Source organism: Spinacia oleracea, chromosome 4 (genome assembly GCF_020520425.1).
Source record: "Spinacia oleracea cultivar Varoflay chromosome 4, BTI_SOV_V1, whole genome shotgun sequence".
NCBI classification, from domain to species: Eukaryota; Viridiplantae; Streptophyta; class Magnoliopsida; order Caryophyllales; family Amaranthaceae; genus Spinacia; species Spinacia oleracea.
Window position 1 is genome coordinate 161,697,008 of NC_079490.1, and position 13,348 is coordinate 161,710,355.

The window sequence follows — 13,348 nt, forward strand, 5'->3', positions numbered from 1 at the left end:
ATGGAGGGACCCTCCAACAACTCAAATCAACACTCTCACTCCCGCCCTGTCAGAGCTTCTTCCCGCTACTTATACGGCAACGCTTCCTCCTCCTCCTCTTCTCCGGCCACCTTTCGTGGTCCAGTCAGGCGGTGGGAGAAGAAGTGGGTCCACGTGTCCTCATCCCAGCCTTCCAGCCCTCCTAAAACCCGCAGACAATCCCTCTCATCCAAGGTCCCCAAACCACCTGATTCCCCCCTTTTCCTCTGCAAGTGGACCCCACTTTCCCGTCCAGCTTTTCCCTCCGCCGCCGACGACGGAAGTTCAAACTCCGGACAACTTTCCCCTCGCAAATGTCGTTACACTCCGGTGGGTCCCTCTACTTTTTTGCCTTCATTTTAAGAGTTAATTGAGGGTTTTAACTTTTTAAGTATAGAATTAGGGTTTATGAGATCATTCAATTATACTGAATTCCTTGTTAGAAGCATGAAAAATTAGATGTACATGTACCCTTTGCTCTTGATTTTTCTGGGTACTTGTTAAAAATTAAATTTGCCCTTTTTAAAGGGTATAGGGTAGAAAGCTAGGGTTTATGGATTGTGTTGTATACATTGTTAAATGTTAAAACTTTCATTGATGCTGTACACTTTAACCTTAATTAAATGGAGGCTTTGGATCATATGAAATTTGCCGTTTTATTTCTTGGCTATGTTTTCAGCTTATCTTGATCCTAATGTATATTAGACCCTTAATTGTTGTTACTATTCTTAGTAGTAATGACATATGTGTGTGTTTAACAGTAATCATGTTTTGAACGTATGAATTTAGGCTTTGATAAATTGAGTAAGTGGTGAAGTGTTGAATTATTGAAGAACAGAAGGAAAATAGATTGTCGAAATTCTTAGTGATGCTGTGTTTCTGAGTCGAGGGAATAAATTATGATGCCGTTTTTTTGTTTTGATGTTTGTTGTAACTTGTAAGGTTGTTTTTTATTGTTTGTCATTGGATCTTAAATGTGGAATACTAGTTGAAATTTCTTAGTGTAATACCAATGTCAATTGACTAATGCAAAAGAATTTTAGGACTTTGTATGGTCTACTTGTAACAGATCATCATCATTATCATTACCCCATTGCCTCAAAGAGGCTCCCGCAAGAAGCGGGGCAAGGGGGGGTCGGGTGTACACAACCTTACCCCTGCAATTGCAGAGAGGTTGTTTCCAGTTGACCCAAAAGCGATAACGGGACGACAACCAGACGACCATCTTCTACTTCATGGAAAGGAAGCGAAGAGGTTTTAAGAGTCATTTTGGTTTAGTCCATTACATCCGACAGCCAAAAGAACAAATGAATCTTTGGCTCCATCGGAAGTGGACACTTGTAACAGATATGCAATGTATTTTCTTCCACTTGTAATAGTTATGTGATGTATTTTCTTCCACTTGTACTCTATATAAAACTAATAAGGAATATTTTAAATGCAATGTCGTTTATATTAAGCTGATATTACAAAATTTTCCTTGGACAATGTTGAATGCAAGAAGAGCCTGCTGCCAGCTGCAATAATTGTTTTGCAAGAATCACAACTGAACTTGTTACTACTTATTCTAGTTCAAGTAGATTCTGTTTTTTTGTATCTCAGTTTCGTAAATTTTATTCTTATTTATTATGTCTCATGAACTACTGATTGAATATCATGTTTCCACGACTTCTTTAGTAATAGCCTCTTTCTCTCCCTTCGTGTTCTTGCTTTGACAAAATCAAATACCGGCTTTTAGAATAAATGTGTTGTACTTAGTATTTTATTAACCGTATCTTTTATTTGCAGATTACTGTTTTTGAGGAGAAGAAGAAACTGGCTGCAAAAAGAGTTGCTGATGAAGATAAATCTAGGAAAACTGATCAGTCTGCAGAAAAGCCAGTAGTTGACAGTGAAGATATCTACGCGTTGCTGGATATCAACACTGACCTTATGGGAGTACGTCAGGTAAAGTTGTTGCTAGACTTGCATTAGGTAATACCGGTGTATAAAAAAGCTCAAAGCGCCCGCTTCATCGAAGTGAAGCCCACTTTTTAAGAATTAAAGGTGTTTTTACTATTATGCATATATGTATTACTAAAATAACTAAAAAAATATATAAACATCAGATTTGCTTCCAAAAATATATTACTCTCTGTTTTAACAAAAATGAAGCATATAACATAGTGTTTATCAAGAAGCTAGGGCCGGTTGATGGGACTGTTGTCTTCTTCTTTTCCTTTTCTTTTGGACTCTTGACCCACTTTCTATTGTTAAGGATTAATAGAGTGTGGTCCAAAACACCATAACAACATATACAAAAAGCTTTCAACTTAAAGTTAATAAAAGATAAAAAGAGAATTTCAATGCTTCGGCACGCTTAATCTGAAACGCTTCGCTGAGATCTAAAAGCGCTTTTTTAAACACTGGGTAATACTCCTATTAAATCTATAGCCACGAAGAACATTGATGTCGACGGGATTTTATCCGAGGCCTGGTGTAGCCTTAGCTTAGGTACACTACAACATATAAGACCAAAGAGGGCGAAATAAGTCGCCCTCTTTGATCAAAATATCGCCTTGTTAAGCTACAAAGGCGACCCTATGATCGCCCTCAACATCGCCCTGTTACAACCGTCGTATTAGCTTTCCAGGGCAAATAACAATAAGCGCCCTCTTTGGTTAAGATCTAATAGGGCAGTTTATGTCGCCCTGGTTGTTACATTCAAGAAAGGCATCTGGCTTCGCCCTCTTTGCTTGGAATCAAGGACGGCATAACACATTTGCTCGCCCTTTTAAATCATGTCAACAAGGGCAAGTGTTTCGCCCTCTTTGTTCAAAATCAAATACAACAACCTGATATCGCCCTCTTTGATAATAATTTTATTTTTAAAAAAACAATTTGATGGCTAGGCGGGAACCTGACATAGAAATAATTCATTCCATAAACTATTTCAAATATTGCACATTGCTTTCGAAAGTTTCTTTTACAGCCTCCAAAAAGATGAATTTCCTGACTGCAGCAAGCAATGACTTTACATCCTAATTACAAAATAGTTCTTACAACTTCATAAAGCTCCTAAGCATAACTGAGTATGTGAAGTTAGCAGGAAAACCAACTTCTCATGCAACAAAAGATGGACTCCGAAAGAAGATGTACCGATCAGCAAACTCGTCAAGGCCAAAAAAATCATATTTCCTGTAAGCAAAATATAGAGAAATTAGAACTTCTCAAATTAGCTAATAACTAAGACTAATTTAACTAGGGAAATACCTATCTGTCATAAAAGACAACAACCAAGAGTTGGCATTAGAGAATAGAGTGTGCTGGACTATCAGGCTTCTTTACAGAAACAAAATTAGCTAACTTGATAATATATGTACATCACCACACATATAACTTTATGCCTACCATACCAGAAATCCCTAAGCCTACATTGCCTGAAATGCCAAAGCTCGAGGTACCATAAGATTGGCTATTGACCAGCATGAAATCCACCAACTTCCCCAAAACCAGCAATTCAATAAACTATAATCCTCCATTTTCAACCAAAAATCTCAACTTTCTTATTGCATATCCCAATATTGTCAAAACCCAGAAATACCCTTCACTAATTTTAGCTCTTTGTTCAAGAACACCACACACCCACAATTAGAGTGACAACACAATTGGTGAAAATTCTAATTCAAAATCCAATGCTGAATTTGGTTCTAATTCAAGTGAGATGGACAAACAAAAAACCCAAGTCACTGTAACTGCAACTGCAACACACTGCAACACAATTAGTATGTACGGATTATAAATATATGATACCGATGTACGTAACTTTTCCTTTTGTTTCAAAATACCAAGTCACTGTAACTGCAACACACTGCCACAAAGAACCAACAAACACCACACATCTAACTGTAACTGCAAAACTACCTACCCTCCCTGACTTCCTGCAATCAGCCGCCCCAACACAACACCCACATCCTAATTTCGGCAGCATCTCCCCATAAAATGATTGCATTTACCCCCCCCCCCTTTCCCATGAGTTTATATTCAAAATAATTTCACTTTAATATTAAAACTTACCTTATTTATGTCAAGCCAATCTTGTCCATGATTAACTGAAGCTTTTGTTCTAATTCTTGCTGTTTCTTCTTAGCCTCCAGTTTATGAGACTCAAATTCTGCTCTGATCATCATTCTGCAGATGCTCCACATTAGCTTCTAGCTCTGCTCTTCCTTTCTTCCCATCCTTGGATAACACAGGGTGACCTTTACCTAACCCACGTGCATAACCCGAACGATACCCAAGCACTTCTTTGTAGGCAATATCCAAAATAAGATTGTCAGCTCCTTTCTCTCTGACTTCTTTTTCATGTAACTCTTTAAATGCCTTGTACTTGATTTCGGCCTCATCGTCAAACTTCCCATTTTTATGCCTATGGTGATAAAACTAAGAAGATCAAAATTTGCAATAAGAGAAAAAATGATGCACTGGATATAAATAATCCAATTACCTCTTTGACTTTTCCCATAGCTTCAAATATATAGGATCACCATTAGTTTCATTGACCTCCTGCTCATCTTCATTGACCTCCTGCTCATTTTCTGCCTCAAGTTCCTAGGAAAAGTAAATTGATAGTATTCAAACTAGAAACTTAAAGTACACAAATGAGTAAACAAACCAGAGAGGAATTCGAATTTGAAATTAAGACTTCCAGAAGCTCACCAATTCATAAATTATCCTAGCGGTTGATTTGGCACCACATGCGGACTTGATCTTCTTTGAAAGAGCATTCGCCCGATTCTTTTCACTCTTTTCCTTAAATTTACAACATTAACATATTAGATTAATAAAGTTATTATAAGGCTAATAGTATAAGAATATTCACTATACTTACCCTCTGTTTAGGATTGCCCCAATAATTATATATAAGCCACCTCCATTGGGTAAGGTCTATAGTTGCTGGACAAGCACGTTCTGCTTCTTTCAAAGTTTTGCACTTTGTAAAATGGTCAGCCTTCAACCTTTCTCTCCAATGCCTATAAAGGTTAGAGCACTGAATGTGTATCGCTTTTGGAATGTGTGCACCTTCACCGAAGTCAAACTTTGCCTACAAAAAAGTCAGTAGAAAAATATCAGCTGCTAACAAGACAATAACTTGAACTTAATGAGAATCAACAAAAATTTTGGGGGTTTTCATACATGAATCCTACTATACAACCGATCTATTGCGTCTTCAGGCATATCATTCCAGCTTTGAACATTAAGAGGGCATATTTCCTTCACCCAATCAGCACATTCACCCACAAATTGGTTTGCATTCTTACCCACAGCAGCTCCCAATGAGGATGGAATATGAACCTTAACCTTTCCTGGTTCGGTACTTCTCAGTTTTTTATATTTAAGTGCTCTACTTGGACCTCGAAAAGGACCTAAGCAAAAAAGAACACAAATAAAATAAGTCAGGGGCAGCCATATCAGAACCTGTCTACTCCTATGCGATAACATAAAGCAACTTTCTTGCAGACTCAAGCTTAGTTACTGCGGCATCAACTAGCACAATACATATAGTCTATTAGTCTATCTACTACAACTACGAATGAAAGTCCTAGTCTAGTCTAGCAACTTCACCCTGCATGTAACCTACTGATCTAATTAACTAAACTTATGTTGGGAACAAAAAGATATGCTAGCTCTTACCCCTGCATCCTCAGGACATGGAACTTCCAACATGTGTTCCGGGATCCAATGATTTAGGAAAGAAAACAAATAAGTGAAGAAATGAATAACTTATAGCAGATGTCTCTGGGTAACAACTCTTTTGTAAACAAGCACGACAGATTGAAGGTTGAAGAATATTTTCTGTTACCGAGGCAAGTTCCAATCCTCGGACAATATATTATGTACTACTTGACATGGATTTATGCAATTAGCATTGGTTGAAACCTAGTTCCTTTGTTAGGTAATTTAATTATACTTCTAACCCTGGTTCATTGGAATGAGTTATATTCTTTGTTTGTTTTTCAAATAGGAAAAAGTAAGGTTTGTCATATCTGAAGTCCACTTGAGAGAACACCATTCAAATTTCCTAAACACTTACAAATCCCAGAACTTTGATAGACCTTGACTCCATGACCATGGAAGAGGCAGTACAATTTTTAAGACTTTATTAAGTAATCCAATATTAAGGATATTAAGTTTAAGATCGTCCAAATATAGAAAACGGAAGTGCATGCATCCAGATAGATTTTATAAACTTTATCATCCATGGCTCTTAATTTCCAGATATAGAGAGCAACTGTAAATACAGAGATATGGCATAACTGACCTTAAAGTGACTCAAAATCTGTCTAGATATGTCTGCAGGCTTACGATATCAAACATGAGAGTAATAACAATACTTATATACCTTGTCTTTTTTTCTTAGGTTGTTGAGTGGTAGAGTCTAGTTGCGATAATAATGATTGAGTGTCTAGATTGATTGTTCTTTCTCCTGCAAAATCAGAAATCGATATCAAAAGCTCCACAGAATGTGGTTAGTTTACAGATTCTAATAACAATGCTAGAAACCAATCATATATACTCACCTTCGGGCAAATTTCTTGAGCTAGAAGCCATCAAATCAACTCCTGAAAACAACGGAACAAGACCTATAAATTAGAAATTTATGTAATATTAAGGTCAAAACCAGATGCAAACAACTAAACCAGAAAGTAAAGGAGGGGCAGATATTAAGGTCAAAACAAGATGCAAACAGATTGAAATTAGGAACAAGACTTATAAATTAGGAATTTATGTAATGGACAAACAATAAGAAATATTAAGTTCCATTAAAGATTAACCAATTCAAATTAGGTCCTGAATACATATAACTAGTAGCATAAATGAGAAACAAAAAAGCTCCTTAGCAGCAAGCCGATGAGTTATTCACTGTCCAAGTCATACAAGCCCCCAGGGATTTCTTCTTCTTCTTCTTCTTCTTCTTCATCGTCTAGCTCACGTTGCTCATCTTGCTCACTATCTTCTTCTTCCTCTTCATTCACAACCTCATTTTCCAACTCAAAATCACTTGCATTCACCAACTCTGGAGGAACATCATTTCTTGGTAAGAGAACATCATCATCATCATCATCATCTCCATCATCTCCATCACCTTCCACTGAATTTGGTACTTCAAAGTCCAATCCAACGTCGTCATGATCATCATCGGAGCCATCTACCTCAACAATAGGGAAATTGTAGAAATTACGAGGGACAGTCTTAATAACAATTCTCCAATCTGGCTCATTATGTGCCCTAACATAATAAACTTGCCCTACTTGAGATGCCATAGCAAATGGCTCATTGGTCCCTAAGAACTTTTTGAAATTGAGACTTACGCCGCCAAACTTATCTCTTTTTATCCCTCGCCGATAAACATCAAACCAAACACATCGAAATAACACCACAATAGGTTTTGTATCCCCACTATTTGGTGCATCATATTCAAGTTCTATGACTTCTTTCAAAACCCCGAAGAAGTCCTTTTCTCCACTCTCTGCATCTCCTTTAACAATTACTCCACTATTTTGCGTCTTTCGCCTTCTTTGACGCTTCTTAGTGTGAAAGCGATACCCATTTACATAGTATCCTTGATAGCTTTTCACACTCTTACTCGGGCCTCGTGACAATGATAGTAACTCAGTTGTTACTCTTGGATCCCCCTCCGTGTAAAGCTTCCAAATCTATGAAAATGAATTTCTTAAGTAGCTTAAATCATAATATATAAATTGGAAATTAATGAACTACACTCGGTTCACTTACCTGAGATCGAAACCAATCAACTAGACTTGGTTTTGGCCCATGTATAATGGTGTACTCTCTGTACAACATACAAGTGTTAGTGCACTTCTTGACACTTGTAATAAAATAGTTATAGAAAAGATGATAGCTTACCCTATAAATGGTTGTACTTCTTGACAATTCATCAGAACATACAATTGAGCTTGCTTCCAATCCAAAAAGCTCAATTGCTTAAATGTTCTTTTGCGTAGTGGATTCCCCTTCTTTTGGAAAACTGATAACTTAAACAACAGAGATTCTTGCCTATCCATGTCATTTCTACTCATGCGATTGAACTTGGTCTCAATCCCATTTAGATATCTAGATATAAAGGAAAGACATTCTTCCATTATGCGTGCATTAGCTATCGAGCCTTCTGGTTGTGCTTTGTTACTCACAGTAGGTTTCATTGTGTGCATTTCCCTACAAGCGGTAACCATTACACAACATGTTGCAATGAAAAAATAACTTCACATATTAATATAAAAGGAATAACTTGTTACCTTTCAAACCGATATTGCCAACGATACTGCACTGGGCCAGCTATCTTGGCCTCATTGGCCAAGTGGATTGGAAGGTGGACCATAATATCAAAGAAAGCCGGAACAAATACCTTTTCAAGCTTGCAAAGAGTAATTGCAATACTCTTTTCCATCTTCTCCAACGCATCAATTTTTAGATTTTTAGAACACAATTGCTTAAAAAATAAGCTAAGCTCAACCAAAGGTTCTAGCACCTCCTTAGGTAAGATACCTTGAAATGCCGGTTTAAGCAAATCTTGCAAGAACACATGACAATCATGACTTTTCATGTTTGAGATTTTTCCATCTTCCATACTTGCACATCGAGCTATGTTAGAAGAGTAACCATCTGGCACTTTAACCTTGGACAAGAACTCCAATACTTTACGCCTCTCTATAGATGTCAACTGATATGGTGCTCTAGGGATGGCATATTTATCACCTATCTTAATAGGAATTAAATTATGATGCACATTCATCTCCTTCAAATCCTTTCGAGCTTTCAAGGTGTCTTTTGTCTTGTTAGGAATATCAAGTATTGTTCCTAATATACTGTCACAAATGTTCTTTTCAATATGCATGACATCTAAGTTGTGTCTTATCAAAAGCTTACTCCAATAAGGAAGTCTAAAGAAGATGCTCAACTTCTTCCATTGGTCAAACAAGTATCGATCGGTTCTCTTTCGCTTCTTCCCAAAAATCACATTGGGGACACCATCAAATGCCTCTAATATCTCATCCCCTGACAAAGGAATAGGAGGTGGTCGTCTCTCCTTTTCCCCATCAAAAGATTTCTTGTCATTTCTCCACCTATGATCGGGTTCCAAGAACATACGAGTACCTTTAAAGCATTCTTTCGATCCATGCTTTAACCGCTTGTGCCAAGTATGCTTATGACATGTTGGGCAAGCAAGTTTACCACAAGTACTCCAACCAGACAGATTCCCGTAAGCAGGAAAATCACTCATTGTCCACAATAGCGCTGCCTTCATATTAAAATTTTGGCGACTATGTGAATCATAAGTTTTCACCCCAACTTCCCATAACTCTTGAAGTTCATCGATCAACGGCTCCAAGAACACATCTATATCATTTCCGGGGGACTTTGGACCAGGAATTAAGAGTGATAGCATGATGTAAGGACTTGTCATACACATCCATGGTGGGAGATTATATGGCACTAAAAAGACTGGCCATATACTGTACTTAGTGCCTAAATGTGCACCAGGATTGAAACCATCAGTTGAAAGACCTAATCTCACATTACGTGGATCTGCTGCAAAATCAGGAAATGAATCATCGAGCTTCTCCCATGCCTTTGAATCAGATGGATGCCTTAATACGTCCTTATCAACTCGCTTCCTATCCTTATGCCATCTCATGTGCTTAGCAATTTTTGAAGACATAAAAAGCCTTTGAAGCCTAGGGACTAAAGGAAAATGACGAAGAACTAGACGAGGTATTCTAGGAATCCGTTGTGAGGTCCCTTGAGATTCCGAAAATGTGACACTATCATCAAATTCACCACTACCTTCTTTCCATCTGGACTCCTCACAAGTAGGGCATGAATCGGCATTTTCATACTCCTTTCTATAAAGAATGCAATGATTCACACAAGCATGGATCTTCACATAATTCAACCCAAGATCTTTTGTGTACTTCTGGGCTTCACGGGAGCTCTTTGGAAATTTTGGATCATAATTGAAGGCCTTTTGTAATGCATTAAGGAGCAGACTAAATGACTTCTCAGGCCAATGTCCACTAACCTTAATATGTAAGAGAGTTACGATGAACTCCAACCTTGAAAAGGTTTTACAACCCGAGAATAATTCTTCTTCTGCATCTTTCATCAACCTATGAAATTTATCAGGAATCTCAGCACGATCCTCTTCTTCTTCCTCATTCAAATTCTCGGGCACTACATTTGTGGCATCATGCACCAAAGCTGCCATCTCCTCTGATACGAGAGGATCTTCATCATCAAACCAATCGCCTTCCTCCTCGGACATTTCCATGTTTCCCATGTCTAGGGATTGTTCTTCTCCATGGAATATCCAAGGATTGTAGTCAGGCTCTATTCCTACTCGGAAAAGATGGGCACGCATTGTCTCTCTATCATGGTCGATATAATTTCGACACTTCAAACAAGGACACCTTTTCTTAGCCCCAGTATTAAGGATTGTGTCCTTGAAAGCAAATTCGAGAAAACTTTTAACACCATTTCGGTAAGTTGGTTGTAGCCGATTGCTCAACCCTTGAATATGCATTCAACTCCTATCATTATCCATGCTATCTAGCAAAAGATTGGAAATAATTATAGGGGTGGGGAGGCACAATCATTCATATTTTAACACGAAAATGGTAGCAGTTCCCAACATGCAGTTAATGCAGCAGCAGAATAGCAGTAACAACAGTTAACAGTTAGCAGTTAGCAGCCACAGCAGTTAGAAGCAACAACAGTTAGCTAGCAGTTAATGCAGCAACAGTTAGCAGCAAAAGAAGTTAGCAACTGACCCTGAACTTAATGTAGCAGGCATCAACATCAATCATCATTTTTAATATTGATTGACCCTATAATTTCAGACATGGCCCTGAACTTTACTGCCCCAACCCAAGACATATTTCCACCATTTGCAATTTTCCTTGATTTGTGTTCTAAACACTTGCAACAAGCATTAAAAATGGCGGTATCAAGTTTCTCCCATGTACCAACCCTAAACCACACGGCATCATTGGACAAGAAATAACCAGAAAGTCAGATTAAAGGGATGTTATTGGTGGTAGTAATTTCCTTAATTCTACGACGCTTAAGAATGAACAAGCAAACAAACAACAATGACATCTCTAAAAGTCATGTCTCATTGCTCATCCAACTGATACGACGAGTGACTGTTAACTAAGGCCTACTGAATAACACACCAGGTAACAAATATGAACACCGTACTGAAGAACAAACCAGATAACAGATAATCATGTAGTGCCAAAAGATCAACTGCACTTGTAGCAAAACCCCATCATATTCCTCGAGTTCTACTGAACTTTACACACATGATGATAACAGAAGGAAATGGTGGAACACTATCATAAACAACTAATATACCATGTATTACTGAAGGGAATCCAATTGTAAATACAACTGATATTTGTTTTTTTTTTTAGTGAAAACGACTGATATTATTGTGGGTGTATTCGTTGCTTGCTTTTGATGACTCATGCCGTAGGTTCTGAATTGCTGGTGTTTTATGATGGGTTGTTCTGTCTAGTATGAACTGTTTGTATTGATATTTTGATTGGTTTTGCCCATTGTCCATCTCTTTCCTCTGTCAGATATTTTGTGGGATTTCGACTGTTTCTCTGAAGCCAATGGATTTTACACAAACACATACACATTTTAATAGAAGTTGGTAGTTATTTCAAACTCTTTTCTGATTTTGTATCTTGTGTGCCATAAATTAATTTACATGCTTCTGTGAACCATAATCACAAATTCACAATCACAGCCATGAACCCGTTTTATGCAGATCACTCCTTCAAATGCCAGTATTAAATTGTCAAGTACTCCATATTAACTAGATAAGTACACACTGAAAAAAATTCAAAGCTTATTTTGTACGTCACCAAAACTCCAGCACAACTACTATCTCCTCCCAAGGATATGCCACACTGAAGTCCTCAAGGCTCAAATAAATTGCACAAAAAACAAGTATTACATGCGTGTGAACCAATAAATAGCAATGCTCTCATTATTGTTTGAATACTCCACAATCTAATGCATATTCGAAAAAATCAATAGCGACATGCCAAAACCAAACTAATTTAAGGACCAAAAAACCAGCAGCGCTGAAATTATGGCATCAACCACTGAAGTTGCAGCAATAACCCCCTAAAAAATTGGTTTACAAAAAATTGAAATTGAAATTGCAAAAAACCGCCATACATCTCAAAAATTGCAGAAAATTGAAATTGAAATCTGACAAAGTAGATGATACCAGTAAGCAGAAATCGGTCTCCTCTCGAACAAATCTCAGCAACAATCGTTCTCAGCAGAAGATCACAAGTTCGAACAAAACCCCCGAGGTTACGAACTAAGCTTAAACAAGTTGAGAAATTCAATTACTTTCGACTAAATTAGGATAATCTATGAAGAAATTAGGGAGAGAATCAGAAGCTACGAAATATCTTAGCATTTATTGATTTATTTTTTAGGGAAAACGAATTTGGGATTTTAGGGAAAATGAAGAACACTGGCTCCTGGAAGGCTGGAAGGAATTTGGGGAAAACTCTTGAAGTTTCTTTTTTATGTTTTCTTATTTTCGTATAGCTGAACGAGTTGAACTCTCATGTTTTACTATTTTCGTATAGTTATTTGATCAACCAGGGCGACTTTTAAAACTTGCCCTTGTATTATTACCAAGAAGGGCAACCTCAAACAAGTCGCCCTATTTGTTCATATATGAGACAGCGACAAGAACTCGCCCTAATTGCTTGTTCATTTAAAGGCGACTACAAATTCGCCCTCTTTGCTCAAATAATATCGCCCTGGTTGCTCTTTGTTTTTGTAGTGGTAGTATTAGTCTCCATAGTACAAGGGTATAATCCTACTGGTATCTTTCATGGAATCCTGACTTCCCTTATCTTTTTGTTTGTCTTGATCTAAAATATTCCAACAAAGTACAAGTAGTTATTGAACTTTTTGCCTCAGCAAACAGGCTTAGCTATCTTACCTTCTGGTGGGCACATCCGCTCATGTATGGAGCTTATCTCCCTCCCGTCTCACAAATGATTCAAAACAGAGGATCTAAATCCCTTGTTAGGTAGCGTTTTACCATGCCTAGTAAATCATCATCAATAGTTATGTACCTTTATAATAACAAGTGGGGGGAGACGAAAAGAAAATGGGCAGGCGTAAAAGGGGTGAAACGGTATGTTGTCTTTGATTGAGGCTGATATGAGTCAATATTTTTGCATGAATAAAATCTATCAGCATTCAGATTTTCAACCCATGGCTGATTTAT

At 37.6% G+C, this 13,348-nt stretch overlaps 4 protein-coding genes across 5 annotated transcripts; 1 reads left to right on the forward strand and 3 right to left on the reverse strand.

The window, feature by feature from the left end:
* Positions 1 to 1,992, forward strand: LOC110788667 (uncharacterized). The gene is made up of 2 exons (XM_021993310.2): positions 1 to 348; positions 1,807 to 1,992. The coding sequence occupies exons 1-2, from the start codon at positions 1 to 3 to the stop codon at positions 1,990 to 1,992; spliced, it is 534 nt and encodes a 177-aa protein (XP_021849002.2).
* A 926-nt stretch (positions 1,993 to 2,918) lies between these two features.
* LOC110801042 (uncharacterized) lies at positions 2,919 to 12,434 on the reverse strand. Its single transcript, XM_056841511.1, has 8 exons — positions 12,323 to 12,434; positions 6,579 to 6,641; positions 6,401 to 6,484; positions 5,194 to 5,423; positions 4,889 to 5,101; positions 4,717 to 4,809; positions 4,505 to 4,608; positions 2,919 to 4,426 (listed from the first exon to the last, which is right to left on the reverse strand). The coding sequence occupies exons 2-8, from the start codon at positions 6,607 to 6,609 to the stop codon at positions 4,165 to 4,167; spliced, it is 1,017 nt and encodes a 338-aa protein (XP_056697489.1). The 5' UTR covers positions 6,610 to 6,641; positions 12,323 to 12,434; the 3' UTR covers positions 2,919 to 4,164.
* On the reverse strand, positions 6,575 to 7,878 carry LOC130471410 (rRNA-processing protein EFG1-like). Its single transcript, XM_056841510.1, has 2 exons — positions 7,795 to 7,878; positions 6,575 to 7,715 (listed from the first exon to the last, which is right to left on the reverse strand). The coding sequence occupies exons 1-2, from the start codon at positions 7,861 to 7,863 to the stop codon at positions 6,915 to 6,917; spliced, it is 870 nt and encodes a 289-aa protein (XP_056697488.1). The 5' UTR covers positions 7,864 to 7,878; the 3' UTR covers positions 6,575 to 6,914.
* On the reverse strand, positions 8,007 to 12,316 carry LOC130471409 (uncharacterized). 2 transcript variants are annotated; one of them, XR_008932068.1, is made up of 3 exons: positions 8,566 to 10,615; positions 8,316 to 8,467; positions 8,007 to 8,235 (listed from the first exon to the last, which is right to left on the reverse strand). XR_008932068.1 is itself a non-coding variant. In XM_056841509.1 (2 exons), the coding sequence occupies exons 1-2, from the start codon at positions 10,598 to 10,600 to the stop codon at positions 8,430 to 8,432; spliced, it is 2,073 nt and encodes a 690-aa protein (XP_056697487.1). In that variant the 5' UTR covers positions 10,601 to 12,316; the 3' UTR covers positions 8,247 to 8,429. The 2 variants fall into 2 exon arrangements, 1 of the variants encoding a protein (XP_056697487.1); XM_056841509.1 differs by lacking the exon at positions 8,007 to 8,235 and having other exon boundaries at positions 8,247 to 8,467; positions 8,566 to 12,316.
* Positions 12,435 to 13,348: the final 914 nt, after the last annotated feature.